The sequence below is a fragment of the Perna viridis genome, chromosome 1 (genome assembly GCF_037379345.1).
Source record: "Perna viridis isolate PV_CMFRI_1.1 ecotype Kerala chromosome 1, ASM3737934v1, whole genome shotgun sequence".
Lineage (NCBI taxonomy): Eukaryota > Metazoa > Mollusca > Bivalvia > Mytilida > Mytilidae > Perna > Perna viridis.
This window is the reverse complement of record NC_142445.1, coordinates 51,376,032-51,393,400: the sequence shown is the minus strand read 5'-3', so window position 1 is coordinate 51,393,400 and position 17,369 is coordinate 51,376,032. Positions and strand designations below refer to the sequence as shown.

The 17,369-nt window shown below is 31.6% G+C and overlaps 1 protein-coding gene and 1 long non-coding RNA gene across 2 annotated transcripts; one reads left to right on the top strand and one right to left on the bottom strand.

Annotated features, from left to right (window-relative positions):
* Positions 1–4,222: 4,222 nt before the first annotated feature.
* Positions 4,223–10,543, bottom strand: LOC148629260 (uncharacterized). Its single transcript, XM_088547079.1, has 5 exons — positions 9,726–10,543; positions 8,928–9,509; positions 7,949–8,113; positions 6,709–6,852; positions 4,223–5,812 (listed from the first exon to the last, which is right to left on the bottom strand). The coding sequence occupies exons 1-5, from the start codon at positions 10,363–10,365 to the stop codon at positions 5,226–5,228; spliced, it is 2,118 nt and encodes a 705-aa protein (XP_088403205.1). The 5' UTR covers positions 10,366–10,543; the 3' UTR covers positions 4,223–5,225.
* LOC148629259 (uncharacterized) lies at positions 9,400–12,888 on the top strand. Its single transcript, XR_015915553.1, has 2 exons — positions 9,400–9,526; positions 12,531–12,888. It is a non-coding gene; the product is annotated as an uncharacterized LOC148629259 (long non-coding RNA).
* Positions 12,889–17,369: the final 4,481 nt, after the last annotated feature.

Here is a 17,369-nt window from a genome sequence, read left to right as displayed (position 1 = left end):
CAGTTAGGTTAAATTTGTACACGCTTTAAAGTACATTGATGAATATTTAGGAAGTAGAAAACACCAAATTATTTTTACAGACATGAGCACAAACATTATTTGGTTATTGATATGTTAAAGTTTACGTACAATTAATTGCATTGTATAACTTCTTTCTCTTCGGGATGTCAACAATTATGTCATAAAACTTGAATGTAAATACCACAGTTGGTTTTCTTTTCTTACCAATGCATGCTAGACTTTACTTCCTATTTCGATACTTTAGCTTTGAAACGTTTTCGTATACAATGTTCTGCCTATGTTTTTGATTGTAACACTGCTGGGAAAGATCACTCCTTGAAACACATGTACAGCATATTGAAATGTGTAATAATTAAATGGTTGGTATTTTTGCATTTTTGCTCAATCGTTGGTGAACCTAAGTTTCTCCCATAATATTTTACTTCTCAATAATCAGAACTGTATGACTTGAATCAAATCATAGGTTATTTACCGAATTGTGCAGTATTGAAAATTTAAATCCCCTTAAACTCCTAAGCTCAATTCCATGTATTGCACACACATGGTAGAACTTATTTTTGCTGGATTTGGCTTCCTATTTCGATATGTTTTTATAGTACTTTTCGTATACAATTTATTGCTAGGTTTCGATCTTCCTTCATTTTTGTTGTCTTCAGCATATCGAAAGTTCTGATGTTGTTATATTTAGAATCAGCTGCCATTGTTGGTGAATCAAAGGTCCGCATCGAAATTCACTACCCAATATTCAGAATCTTCTGACTTGAATTATACCTTAGATTTTTTTACCAAAATTTGCAGTATTACAAAAGTCAATACCCTTAAACACGCAAGCTTCATTTCCTTTATTGCACTTGATAGAACATCTCATTTTTAAATTTGGCTATTTGGGATTTTCCTATATCGGTATACTTTTTGTATAAAATTTATTTTTAGATATCAATCCTATGTTTTTTTTTTTGTTTTTTTGTTTTTTTGTTTTTGTTTTTTTTTTTGCTGCTGCTGAAAAAAGCTACTCCTAGAAACGGGTATACAGCATACCAAAATTCGTATTTATACAATGTATTTTTTTTTTAACCTATAGTCAATCTTATAAAGATGTAATCACTTCCTTAAAGTCATTGTCATAGAAATTGGTTTGTCTTTTCTTTGAAATCAAATCTTAGTTTTAAAGGAAATAAACATTCCTGGTTACCTGCTTTTTTACATTTAAACCATCGCACTAATGTTATGCAAATTATTTATGTTTTAATAGGCACGTTTCATAAAATCATTTACATAATAGCGTCATTTATTGTTTTGAAAAAGATATAAACTTGTATTGCAAAAGAAATAAATGAATTTAAGAGACGCATCTGATTTTTAAATAACAAACCCCATATCGTATGAGTTCACTTACCATATAAATATGCTGCATGGTACATGTACAAACCAAATATTCGAAACGCGGACATAATATGAGTTGGAACACATTAAGGTAAAAAAACAAATACAAAATAAACAAAAAGAGAAAAATTAAAAACAACACTATTCTTTTTTTTAAAATGGCATCACCGTTTCCCAAGAAATTTAAAGAATTTTTTTAAGTGAATTTGAACAATTTTGTTCTTAAATTGACGTTTTCGTCGTCGTCTGATTGCCTGCATCATTTACAATACCGATAAAAAATACCAAAGCATACTAACATGAGGACTTTCAGAAAATTAATAATAGAAGTACATGGCCAAAATGTGATAACCCGAAACTGAAACGTTCTAAATACACAACGTAAACAGCAAAATGAACTATAATTTCAAATAAAAAACTGATGATATTGAAAACAAGATAGCATATAAGAATTTTATAACCCTCGCACAAATACCTCGTGTGACATCGAGTGCTCTGAAGGGGTATGCATGTCCCTACCGGTGCACCTTGTCCATGCTCCCAGTTTTTAGTGGAGTCTGAGTTGCTCATTTGCTTTTGTTACTTTGTATGTATGATTTTAGTTACTTTATGTTCTTTGTTGTGTATGGTCTTTGTCCCTGGATTACATTCATTTTGATTACCGCTATAACCTTGGTTCCCTTGATTACTTCTCCACTAGCGTCACATTGCAAGTGTGTAAAATCTACTAAGGGTCAAGTAAGATGGATTGTCAATCCGCTTATACATAAAATCTCACTGAAGATTTCTTGTTTTATGTGTCAGGCTTCATTGCGGCCAATCAAATGTTGGGTAAATTCGACGGAATGATTATTCTGGAACTGTGTTATTTTCTTGTTTTTTTTCCTCGTTTTTTTTCCGAAGACACCAACTTTTAATAATTTTAAGACATATATGAAAGGTTGACGCAGTCTAACTAGTATTATACGAATAGAAACTTTCCTGAAATGTGACTTATTTCTTCGAACCAAATATATCTTATTTTCATCGAAGTTTCATTTTAGAACATGATTAACACACAACAAAGTGTTCTCAAGATAATATCAGTAAAGAATATCCTTAAGATTTTTCCTAAAGATGAATATAAAAAAATAACATACAGTCGTACATAACCCATGGAATTACAGAGCTTTTGTAGATTCAAATAATTTTAAACAAATTTGTAGGTAACTAAAATATTAAAGCGTTAATTTTGGTATTTACACACCATGAGTTTGTGTTTAGAATATCATACTGTCATATTTACCAGCGAACTTAACTGATTTTTTAACTTAATTTCATTAAACTTGGTGTGTATTCAGAAAACAATGTGTTTTCCAAATTTAAAAACTAAACTGTCTGGATGTTATATCCCTTCGAATTACGAATTGTCTCGAAGTTCATTATTACTTTTCGACAAATGTGGTCTCAATTTCACCACTAATTTCCCTCTAACTACAGACAAACCTGTGTAAAATTTTTAAGGCATAGCATCCCCTAAATATGAAGAAAATACATCAAGTTTATATACAATTATTACCAAAACTGACCTAACCTTTGGAGATTTTTTTTTCAATTCTGCAGAGAGTGCATAAATAAACAAACACATGAGATTCACTTGACATGGTCCACTCATTTACACAGTTTAAATCACCTATTGTGTAAAGGTGGCTATTGACCAGCATGTCAATGTGAAAAGAGTTTACCTTTAATACATATGGAACATCTCAGGAAAATATCCGGTGATATTTGTCATTAATGAGTCTTCGTGTCGTTATTTGACCCTTTAGCATATTTCACCATATCTGTTCCTTTTAAATTTGATGTCTTACTGGATTGACTACCCATCGAATATTACACATTTGTGCCACAATAAAGTAATTCATTTAATAATAAGTCAAAGTGGCTAGGTCATAGAATCCACTACGGTTTTAATCACATCGCTATTCTGAGAGTGCGTTTAAATTACTCAAGTTTTTTTTTATAAAAGCTTAGATGCCCATTTCTGGAGAGGTGATATTTATTTTATCCTCTTACGAAAATAAATGTGTTTGATTATGATTTTTTTTTCTAATCATAACACACTTCTATATTTAATGACTTTGCTCTTGTATCTATTCCGTGGATTGACTTTTTCAAAACACACATTTTATTTTGAGCTTTTGAAATACTCTTAAAATATGTCCTATATTTTATTCGAGCTACACGAATATCTTTACGCACATCCAGCTATAATAAATGTTAAAATTTTCGATTGAACTCATTTTTTTCTACATTCTAAATTTTTAGCTCTGCGTTGTATATTTACGCACAATTTCTTGCTGTTAGGTATCAAGTTCAAGATCAAATTGAAAATTTTCAACAAATAATTTATGAATGAAGCATGTTTCTGGTGGTGATTTTTCGATGCATTAATCTAATTTTGTCGATTTTGGATGTTTATCCGCTTTTTCCAAGTTGTCTGCTGCACTTGCCCTTATGTCAATGTTGGTCTTTATTGTGTCTTCTTGTCGTTATTTGACCTTTTAGTTTATTTCGAAGGAGTGTCATCGTTCTTTTACCTATATTTTATTCTGGGGCTTTTAGAGATTACTTTAAGGTGTGTTTACACTTATCGAAGATCTTTTCGTGATCTGTGTAAGTATTTACTATTTTTATAGGGCTTATACGATGGTGCGTTTGTTGCAATCCACCATATCTGTTCCTTTTCTATCATTTGTATCTTTACAGGACAGAAGGTAGTGAGTTTCAATCTTCACATGGAAACTTTTAAACGGTTTGAAATACAAAACGAAATACGTAAAAGAATCATGAAATCGTGATTTCTTTTAATTATTAAACGTTGTATCCTTAAGGATAGGACTACATAGAATGACCTAACGTAGTAGATCATTAGACGGATTTTGTACAATTCAACTATTGAATTTAAATTGTTGTCATCGTTAAAGGCCAATTCCGTGTAGAGAACTTACAATACCCAACTGACGTCATTTAAACCACAATATACTTTCTGTCTCGTAAACCCGACTTAAAGGGTTGTTCATAATTTAAATAACACAGAAAAGTCAATGGTATCCTTTTTTTTTAGTTAAACTGCAATACGTTTTGTTCTCTTGTGTTTCAATTCATTGTTTTATCGTAATTATTACTTTAATCACTAGTAAATATTAGAAATATGCGCCTATGAATTGGAAGCATTTGGATTATACTAACTTTGAAATAGCGCTACAAGTATATTTTGCTATAACTATACCATTTTTTTTTCAAGATTTATACTTTGCTTATAGAAAAGAAAGCATACTAAATGCCTTATGACAACTTGTATGCACGATAAGCGAGATAACTATGACAATCGTATTACAAATCTCAGAGGAGTATTACATATAATTACAGTATACTCCCTGCGTCTGCGTAACACACATTATATACAAAATATATAAACGAGTGGAATACTAACACTAAATAAAGCTTTCATGAATGGAATATTAAAACACCAAAGGTTTAAAAATAGTTTTGGTCATGCATTTTTTCCTCATACACTGACTGCCAAAACATTGAACAAAGGGAAGGCTTTATATAAGCTTGTCATTTTCCGGTGACCATTAAATAACAGTACAATATTTTTTTCATATGTACGCAGCCAGTGATCAAACTCGAATCTTCAAAATATATAAACATCTTCATTACAATCAATGATGCATTGATTATGTTAGACTTCTGTCCTAAATAAGCTATCAAACTGGGTTTATAGGCGAACTGGTGTCACATTTGCTTTCCACACCCATTACTTTAATTACAAACAATCAATTTCGTGCAAGATCGATAACGTCTACACTGAGGACAGCATGAAGATTTCCAACATTAATTGTTTCATCTAAAACCTCAATATCTTCTTTCTTTTCTTCCTCGTCATCATCGATGAAACTATGAAAAGATCCCGAATCTCTCTCTTCTTCATGTCTTTTTGATTTTTGCTCTACCCTATCCAAAGACAACTTATTTACATGTAAATCACGACTTTCCTTGTAAGTTAGTTCAGTTAAATCTGGAGAATGTTCTTTGATACTTGAAGATTGTGATGTTTTCTTTGTCTTAGGCATGGATAAGTGTAATTGCTTCCAAAAATGATTAATTGTTTTTATATTATCATTTTCAGGCCATTTTAGATAAGTTACTGACTCCATTATAAGTCGTAGATTCTGGTCTACATAATCTTTTTTGGGAATATCTGCAAGTATTATTGGTATAATTCTGTGTTTTCTCTTTAACATTTCTCTCTGAGCAAATTGGTACTCGAATTTGGTCCATTCACTTTTGACATAATCAGGACTAAGAACTAGAATAGTACGTCTACTATTATTTATAGCCCACATGATGTTGTTTGCTATTGCTGGAAATAAAAAAAGAAATATTTATCCATAGTTTACCTTTAATAAAGGACAGAGCTATCATTTGCTGTAGATATTTTCCAGCTGTACCTGGAAGCTTTAATATTTTCCCAGGAGTTAGGATATCTCAATAATTGCTTCTTTTCTGGATGGTTTGTTTACATATTCGCACAGATATGATATTTTTGTATCAATATTTACTTATTACAGGCTTTTGGATGACTAAGGGGAACTGAAAATGATTTCAGTGATATGAAAACCTTTTATGTGTATCGTGTCAAAATTTTATATTTACTTACTACAAGAACATCAATTCAGATTTTTGCCCCAATGTTGCACTTACCTTTTCTTCCCATAGAAACTCCTTCTCAAGGAATTTACTGTTACGTATTCATATGAATACGACATTAATTCACGACAAAATTTCCTTCTATGAGTTCTTTATACTGTGTACATTTAAAATTTTAGTTCCCGGGCCAACAAAACAAAAAATAACTTTTAGGTGCTAACATATAAATAAGTGGTTTTTTTTTTAAAAAAAAAAAAAAACCTTAAGACTTAGATCTACTGTGAACAATTATTGCTTTGTTCGTGAATCAAAACGTCAAAAATCTTCAAAAAGATAAAGAAGTAGTATATCATATAATATTTTTCTTTTTTTTCTAGCGAATGAAGAGTTTAATTCATTTAATGATCGTGGTACTAATCTGAATTAGAATCTATTCACCTTAAAGCCACTTTGATCCATCTAAAATCGAAAGAAGTTTATTGTTCCTATATTCCAGAGATCGTAAAAAACTTCCAATGTGCAAGAGAATGTAAATGCAATATATTTCATGTTGACTTAATTAAAAAAAAATCTAGTTCTATAGTTATATTTCACATGTTCAATACATACTTTCTCCAGGTATAAAATTTCTGCAGTGTAGGCATAATTTAAATCCCATCTCGCTCTCAAGTTTAGGGAAGAGACAGTTATACACAAATTGTTCGTCGGCATCCGACGATCTGTACGATACAAACGCATCGTAATCCTTATCATCTGAAAATAAATATGATTCAGTCATATCATATTCATTGATATCTTGCAGTCTCTAAAGTTTTTAGCATTAATTGTATTCGTTAAAAAAAGACCTAATCTGATTAAAATTAGAGAGTATGTGCAGGCGACTGAATGAAACAATTGATAGGTCTTAATTCTGATCAGATTGAAGAAGACCTTCCATTGCATTGTATCCGTAAATCCACAAAATTGTTCTTTTAAATGTGTAAAGATAATAAATTTTATTTATCTAAAATCTTATAATATCGGGCACGTATTTAACTACAATTTATAGCGAGCACAAAATGAGCCCAACAGCAACCTGGGTTTACATGAAAACAACATTCATGAGATGGTTCCTACTGATAGTTATCAGTCAAACCGGTTACAATTCGGTAGTCAGTAGAAACAGCTTTAACAGGGAAATTCCGCAACAAGAAAATAACACTAATCAGGACCAATAAACGAAAAAAATATAATCGTTAATTATATTCATAAGTCTTCAATGCCTTTCTTTCATATTTTCTGCTTCATATGATATATTTATGGAAAAGTTCAGGAAAGTTGCATGCTATATACTAAAGGATATATCTTTACTGTTTTACCTACTATTCAAAAACGTAACTCGCCTTGGATAAAAATAAAGTTTTGATCGTTTTATTCAAATCAAAGCATGTTTTTTTCTAAAATAGGAAAGTCAGTCGTTTTTGGAATTTGATTTGAGAAACGTCAGATAATTTCGAAAGGCTTGTCTGCAGTTGTTAGTAAGAGAGGAATCGAACGTCTGCTGCTGTGTGGAGCTTGAGCTTATGTGTAAAATATTCCCACCATCCGTGTAGAACTGTTTTATTTCTGGAATTAGTACATATTTTAAAAAGACTCCTTAAAACTTAGAAAGGATAATGTTGGAGCTGCTTGTAAGGTTGAAAACGAGATGTCAAGAACATTGAATCTTACGGTGCTTGCCTCTTTAGGCACTACACATGCATACAAAATAGTATTTTGGAACAATATGTTGTAATGTTTCACAATTATATCATTATTCTACGAAGCACATGGCATGGTTGTCTATAAACATAGGTAACTGAATACTTACCACCATCCTCAAAAGGTTGAAATCTGTGAACAAGTTTCATTACCATCAAGACACGGTGTTTCCACATACAGTATAAGATGATTGTTACCATTGTTATGAGACTGAACACAACAAAGACTGAACCATAGATGACCCACTGTGTCCATTTAGTATCTCCTGGTTGTTCTAGGTCAAAACAGTGGTAAAGATCAGTATATTTGGAATGGAATGTTCACTATATCGATTTTTCAATTGCATCTTTAACTAGTATTAATCATATACTACTAATCGAACTACAAATATAATGATGTTTTCTGTGTAATTTTGAAATGAAATTTAAAAGTGACATCAAAATGTAATATGGTTATACGATTTTATGTTTATTTAAACTGTATAGAATTCAGATATGGGGAGGGAAAAGTTGTAAATTTTTATCATATACTTAAAGAAAACAGGCTTATGATTTGAGCTCCTACTTAAATAGCTAGGCAACAATAATTCAAAAGATATGCATTACATTTCAACAATAATACTACGAATGACCATAAAAATCCCACACTTTTCAATTATTATGTTTTCATGTTTATTATTTGCCGATGGCGGAACGTTATGAATAATTTTATGTGTGATGTTTTCTCAAAAATAAATGGCTATATCACCAGGGATTGGTTTACGGGTAGAGGAACAAGTTTTGATGGATAAAATAACACTTTTAAAAGTATTAATAATCATATCCGGGTGTATTTAAGAATACTATTAATACCGGTCATACCGTTCGGTTGAAACCTATTTTTGAAATGATTTCGGAAGGTGACGTTTGTTATTTACATAGTGGGAGCGTTGAAGTATTTTGATTCACTATTGTTAGTGGAGCAATAATTGAATTTTGACTTAAGCTGTAAGAGTAAAAATTATCTGGGAAATATAAGCTTCATTTCACTGTTCTTAAATCTATTACAGGAGCATTAATTTGTCCAAATCTTGAGTGTAAGGTTCTTACCTTTGGGCCTTTTAAATTGACAATGTTTTCCAAAGTAATCGTGGTGACATTCACATATTTCATGGCCAGTTCCATTCAGTCGGCATCGTCCAACTGGTTCATTACATTGTTTGCAACAGATCTTTTCACAACGTCCCCCATAACTTCCAGGGTCACATTTACAATCAATTTCGAACTGTCTCGGAGTTCTTGTAACACTACAAACACCATGCATACACTCGAAGTTTATATGGGGACAAATTCGTTCTGGTCGTAACTGATAATTTCCCAAACATACATTGGTAGAATTATAATTTTGGGGTACTGTTGTCGTTATATTATAGTTTATTTCTGCTATCTTTCGATTGTCTGCGTCATTTTCTTGACATAAAAATTTGTCATCTTTGTAGACGCATTTTTTTGGTGTTACACATGCGAAAGGACACTCTTTCTCACACATAATTCCTGCCCATCCGTTGTTGCAGACGCACTTACCACTCACACAGTTACCATGTGTACACCAAGAATCGTTGCTACAACTGAATGAAACAGAAGCTGACGTTGTTTCGAAGAACGACTGAGATGAAGCTTCAGTGTTTTCATCTGCAAAGTGTAGTAAGGTGATATTTATATAAATTGATTTTTTATTTCATCCATTTTATTTGTATTGTAAACATTTTTTTTCTTTTGATTGATTAGCTATATTTTATAATTGCATTTATTAACAAATTCCAAGTAAATACTAACAACATAAATGTTACATTGTTACATTTGAACTGATACCCCATGTTATCATATCTATCACTAATGATTTCTTACCTCTACTCCGGTTAAATTGACAGTTTTCTCCAGTAAAGTCAGATCGACAGATACAGTACTCTTGGTTCATTTCATCAAGACGACATTGTCCGTACGGTTCATTGCAGGTTTTACAGCACTTCTTCTCACATCGTCCTCCATAACTACCTAGATCACATATACATTGTATTTCCATCTGAGTTGGTTTCATTACTATTTTGCAAACCCCATATACACAACTAAACGACAATATTTTGCAATTCCGTTCGGGTTTTAGCTGATAGTCCGCAGAACATGCATTTTCTTTCGACGAGTCTGTTTCATTGATAAAACTTCTTTTAGTGTTTTCGGATGTAATGGATCTATCTGTCGTTGTATTTGAAGAATCATTTTTGCGTTTGACACAAGAGTAAGTTCCATTTCCCAACAACATGCATGTTTCTGTATCAAAACAATCGTTTCCACATTGCGAAATGTTACAAAAATCTCCTTTCCATCCAACATCACAAATACAGGAAAGGCCATTACATATCCCATGACTACAAACAAATGACGGAGAACAGGTTCTCTCTTCTAATGAATGCAAAATACTATTGCTAGTATTAGCAAACAACAGTAACTTTATGAAAATAAAATGTAGTAAAGTCTGAATAGATTCCATACAGAACTAATGAATAACAATACCACCTGACTAAATGTACTTTTCCAGTGGCTGAATATCGGAATTAATGTGTTTTTTTTAAATAAACTACAAACCAGTCGAACTGATCAGTTTCGATAATAATACAATAAAATGTTGAAGTAAACAACCTAAATAACGTAGCAAGCACAACAAACTGCTCAAGTGTGTAATGTTAATCTTAAATGAACCAGAAATGTATCACTTAAAATCTACTTGCCATTACTAAATTAGGATAAAGTTTACCGTATTTCTATTATGTGGTATATTTATATTACACCGAAAACAATACTAAATGCGAAGTTTCCCTCGAAGTGTACAGACTATAATAGAATCAGATTAGAATGGCACATGCGATGTAGCAGTTTAGCAACATGTGTTTGGAGTAATATAAAAAAATCCCTTATCAATAAAACAACGATGAAAGTTGACCAAATTGCAATAATAGTTCAATTGTGTGTATTTTTATTTCGTCTAGTTTTTTTTCGCCACCATTAACCCAAGAGTTCGAAGAAAGGTTGATAAGTTTTCTTTGGTCATTGTTCTATCTATACATATATTTTTTGTAAACATTGTTTAAAGTGATAATTTAAAGAAATTATTGTTGGTAGTAAAAAAATAAATGGTTTCCTTTGCTTGAAAGAAGTGACAACGTAAGCAATGAGCAAAGTAAACATGTTTACTACAATGAAAGTAATCAAGGTTGACAGCAACCAAAACATAAGTTTTTTTCTAGATGGGGTATTAACAGGATCTTTTTTAACAAAAAAAAAAGCAGCATACATAGGATTGTTTTAGATATACAGGAAACTATTTGATTTTGCCTTCATCAATAATGCCTATTTATAGATGATTATCTAGTTCTAGCGACTATCTCAAACAAATGCACTGCTAATATCATTGTTTCGTGATACACATCACTGTTAAATTTGTTATGCTAATATCAATCATGAATGATCATTTAGTTTGTGAACCCATGTCTCCTTGGTTATATGTGTGTTTCCTGTTTTTTTTCGGATTTTGTTGGCCCTTTAACCAGACGCTGAAGTGTAACAAACGGGTATGCATAACTTTCATTTACAATTATGCTAAGAATAACAGCTACTGGATTGCTCTTTATACTTCCATTTTTGTCTTTTCCAATGATGTTTGCATCTCTCACACTTTGATATTATAAATGCCGGTACAAAAATGCTTTCTTTTATTCTTTGTTATAAATCATAAACAATAAACCGAGAAAACCAAATATCAATTTAGGCATATAAAAAGTACGATACAATACACATAAGACATTAGAAGGATTCTTGTCTTGAGAACTGCAATGTAATTTGAAATTGGGAATACAACTCTGAATACAAAAATACAATTTATATTAGTATTGGAAATTTTGGTGTGCTGTACCCGTGTTTCAAGGCGTGTCTTATTAGCAGCATTAGAACCAAGTACATAAGAAGATCAAAATTCAAAATTAAATTGTATACAATAAGTATTCGAAACTTTAAATATCGAAATGGAAAACCAAGCCTAGCATCGAGTTTTACCAAGTCCAATACAAGAAAAGAAGCCTTGGTATGTTAGGGCTTTTGAATTTCGTAATACTACAAATTTCGATAAATTATGTATGATATTATCGGGTCAGACAACTTTTACAACTGAGCTTATGAATACACATGAGGACATTTGGGCCATCATCTAACTTATAAATCTTCTAGTTTAGATCCAAGTCACTAATGGGATGGAACTATAATATATAGACATGTCTTAAACTTGGTATAAATTAAAGTTTCTAGATCAAAACGTGAATTTCAATTTGAAATCCAACAAAGAAAATATGCTTGGCAAATATGTTTTTACCGCATATACAAATTAGCATTTCTCGGTCCTTAACGCAATTTTTCTTTTAGTAGGAATTGATAATACTAGATTATCAATAAAAGTAAAATTTTAGCAAATAGACTTCCAAAATTGTGTACTTCATTTTACACCGTGTATGTAGATAGACGCGTTTTCTCGCATTTTTAACCTCTTCTTTAAAAAATATTAACACAGCGTCAGACCCATGACATTACGTCAAACTGATGCAATTACAGGATAAAATTGATACATTTTAAACATTACACAAAAGTTTTCTCTTTTTACCGTTGCAGGGCATATTACTGATGTTAATACTGACTGTATGTTCAGGATCACTAAAGTGTAATCAAGGTAAAGAGGAAATGGAAACTATGACACGGTGTGGATAAGTCGGATCTCATGGAGGAGATTGATACACTATAATGATCCACATGTTCAAAATGACGACCATTCAAATTCTGAAGTGTTGACTTTAATTTGAAGCTACATAACCCTGTTCCAGTAGCCTAATTGTAGGAAGTCTAGCACGCTACAAAAAGTCCGTGTAGTTTAGACAAGCTCTGGCATATTGTATGGACTCTATACACTAAAACTCAACAATCTACTTACAAAATTTTAGAAACTGAAAAGTAAAAATTATGAAATGCTTAACCATCCCGATTTGTGTTTTGTGGCTTCTTTTATCTGTATATGTTAGTTCCTATTTACTACCTGTTCTTAGTTTTTCGTTTTTTAAATGCTCTAGACTGTTTCTTATGTTGGTTTATCCCGCGTTTTACAGGTCGGTATTTCTTCATCATTTCGAAGCAGAAAACAACAAAAGAAATGAAAAAAGAACAAGATATATATATATATATATATATATATATATATATCATAGTACAAGGCAAACTCTATATACGCGAAGTTTTATAATCAAGTAGCAAGTAAGGAAATCAACCTCGGTGTTTATCATAAGATTTGAGAAGTTTAAATTTAAACGTATTAGCTTACCTATGGGAAGACGTCGAATCACGTATCATAAGTGTCACCAGTGTAAGATGCTAAATGACATACATGCGGGGCAAAACTTTACACAAAAAGAAATTTACAACTCAATCTGTAGTCAGAAATTTCCGTGTGACGATACTAGAGGAAAGGGATGTATAATACTAAATACATTGTGAAAAAAGTGTCATGAAGTTAAGAAATACAGTTTTAATATCGAAAATACTCAAACATTGGTATTTATTGACAATAGACGAGTATCCACCACTATTTTGAATGAAATTTAATTTCGGCAGGTCCTTTGGAAAAAACAGAGGACGTTTACCCTACCGGTGCACATGGTCTATGCTCCTAGTTTTAGTGGAGGTTGGGTTACTCATTTACTTGTGTTTTTGTACGTGTTATTTTAGTGTTTTTCATGTTTGTCTCTTTTTCCTGTTTATTCTTTATCTATGGAATATTGGAATATATATATATATATATTTTATTTCCTTTCAAATCTTTGTTCCCTTGATAACTCTTTGTGTATTGATATAACAACATTATATTAATAATATAAATAGAGCTCATGGTTACTCGTCATGAGAATTTCTATAATTTGATTGAAATTGTTTACAAATGCTGAATTCGTACAGACGAAATATTTGTCTATTTCTGTAACATTATGAACATGGTTTCTACAATTATCTTGGTGATTAAAGAATCTTTCCCGCCTATTGTCGGTCTGATTCTCTAATGACCAGAACATGTCTTAAATATCGCGTTCTTGTATACAGATGGTATATTGTCGTTTAACAAATCTCGATTTGGTGGTAGTCTACTTAACAGCTAAACATTGAACATTTGAAGTATTCAATAACAATAATTTGTATCATGATATAACCAAAGGGGCTTGGTAAAAGTCAGCTAGTTCACGACTGGTATTATTATAGATAAGCAGACACTCAAAGCAAGTAATTAGACTCTTTAAAAAGTCGACCATGCAAATATCCGAGAACACAGTCATATCAGAGAGTCAATGCCTTATTCGAATTATATCAAAAATGTTCTTACTTGCCCTAAAATGCACTTACATGATTTTGTCAGACAGTTTACATAGCACTAGATTAATCTTTTGTATTGTATTTCATTATGAAAAAAAATGGGATTCATGGTAGCCTCAAAAACATGTATTTTTCCCTCAGTAACTAGAAAAAAATAGTTACAAAACATGATTTCTAAGGAATTGATTTCTTCAGAGTGATTTAACTGGTCGACCAAACTGCAACGCAGTTTGTTTCAACTGGAATGACATTTTTTTCACGAACGAATATTTTATACAGCTGAAAGATGCTGAAGCCAATATATAGTTGATATCCATATACTACAAAAAAAGTTTTAAAAAAATAATCATAGGTAATTAAAGTCAATTGTACGTTTTCAAAAAATAAAATAAAATGTAAAGTAATGTAGTTATTTTCCTGTGCAATTATCTACTCAAAGAATATCAGCACAAACCATGATGTTATTTGTCAATCGAGTTGTATCCCTTTCTCCGATGTTACTGTACCAGATATATTTATAAATAAATAAATATATCGTAACGCTTTTTTTTTCATTAAAAACTAATACTTTCCATTATAATGTTCAAGGTGATGCAAAAGTATTACAGCACTTTTTTTAAAAGACTAACATTTCAACCCTAGTGGTGTGCAATAATGTCAACCTAATGATTTTCCGTAACTTTTTTTCGCTTTGCATGTAAATTCACTTTGGTGAAGTAAGTCGTTTTAAAGGAAACAATCCCTAATAAATACTATAAACGGGTGAACTAGCCAAACATTCTATCAATTTTTAAGAAGCTCAAATTACCACAAGTTACAATGAACATATAATTCAAAAGTCACTACATTGTAATTTTGTAGCATAGCATGACCGAATTCTTCGATAATTATGAAAAACTCTTCATAACATGTGTAAAGAACCCAAATAGTAAATGGCATCATGCTTGTGTGTACCCTGTTCATAATTCGATTTTTATTTCATTCACTGGTTTGACATAGAAACATTTAAATTTTCTTTTTACGACCGTCTATTGTTGAACGAAGAACTTATTTTAAACATTCTAAAGTTAAGTCCGTAACTTCTTCTAAATGTTCTACTTACACTCTATGTACTTGTCGCTTAATGTTGTTTTAAACTTTTCGATTGTACTCTCAGAGATGATGCATATGGAATGTGCAACTCTGTTGGAATAAGAGCAGGCTATATTTTTTCTATCCTTCTGGTGCATCTAGATAATAATTCCTTTACAGATTTACTTGTCTTTGTTAAATATTTCCTGATGTTGTGTTTTTTTCCTTTACTTTCGAAATATTTCCTTCGTAGTTTTGTTACTTTCAGTGTGTGTACAATAGATGAGGTAGAAGGAAATGTTGTATTTTTGCAATCTTGATTTAGCGAAATATAGTGTAACCTACAGGGCGCCGAATGGGACTCTTGAGGTTTTGTACTCGAAATTCAATTTTGTGCAGTCAAAAGTGAATTTTGTTCAACAAAAATAAATTCAGATTAACAAAATTTATAACATACTACAAATTTTTATTTTTGTGTCTCAAAAGTCAATTCTATGTCACGAAATTGAGTTTGTCACAAAAGTCAATTTTGTATGCAAATTAGTTTTCAGAATCCTTTGGATATGCAAATGAATTCTCTCATCACGATTTTGTAAGGAGGGGTCTCATTGGATATAGTAACCGAGGGTCTCGCACACGCAGGTTTCCGATCACTTTGAGCAACGCAGGACGGTTAAGGCCGTTTTAAGTGAAATTTTAAAAAATCTTTTAAGTTGCATTCTACAGTAAAACTGTTTTGAAATGACTAAAATTTCTATTATACGTTTTCTATGAGATTTGTTTGATATAACAGGTTTTAAAATACGCGATTTTTCTACTTTCGATTTATTGGGATTTTCCCTGGTGAATCACGTGATAATTTTCCGCCATCTTTCAACTCAACTGTAAAATGCTTTTGCCCGACCTGTTCATCGCAACCAAAGTTGTTAAAATGTGACAAGATAATTTGTATTAATGTATGTGTCCCAAATTCTGCTGGAAAAAGAAATGAATCGTCAGATTAGCCAAGAAAATCATATTAGAAATATGTTATGCGGTGAAATTTTTTAACCTGTCAAAGTCGGCGAAAGATTTTTTTGTTCCACTATCCCTCACGATTTTTGCCAGATACAGATAGATTCCTTATTTTATTCCGATTCTATCGACGTATGACACAAGAAATTTGGTGGAGTGGAACAGGTCGGGCGAGATGATAAACCGACATAGTACGTAACTTTCGTTTCCCTTTTGTTTACAAACGCTCAAATGATCTATCTTTAGATTCAAGTGACACAGTGGGTTATACGATTGCGATATCCGATATTTTTTTCACTTATGTGATTTACTATAAGCGAACATTCGTATCTTATCCACTGTATTGGAGTGAATGCTTTAAGTTTGTAAAACACGTGTACATGATGCTGCACATTTTGAAATCATTTGCATATCCAAAGGATTCTGTAAACTAATTTGCATACAAAATTGACTTTTGTCTCACAGAATTGACTTTCGTGACACAGAATTGAATTTTGTCTCAATGGAAAATTAATTTGGTCATAACAAAATTGAAGTGATCATAAAACAAGTCAGTGTAACATAGCTTTATACGACAAAAAATGATTTTGTTGTAACGAAATTCAACTTTGTGCACACAAAATTTATGTTGATTACAAAAAGATCAAGTCCAATTTGGTGCCCCGTATAACCTACTTACACCATTTAATGCGATGTTATAATTGCAATTTTTTAGAGTTTTATATTGGTCGTTTTTATTGATAACTCAATTTGTTCTACATAAAGTCATGACATTCATTCAGAATCGTAATGGTTCGCATGATAATGTGCAATAGATTGTTGATAACTTCCCATTCTCTAAAAGTATCTATATTTGTTTTTGTTTTTGTTTGTTTGTTTGTATTTTTGTGTGTGTAAGATATAAGGTATTTATCCAGATGTCGACTTAAAGAGCTACTGGCACAACAATATCCGTAGATGAAAAATGAATGGTGATAAAAACAGGTAATCTTTCAACAAGGAAATGTCGAGTTTGTG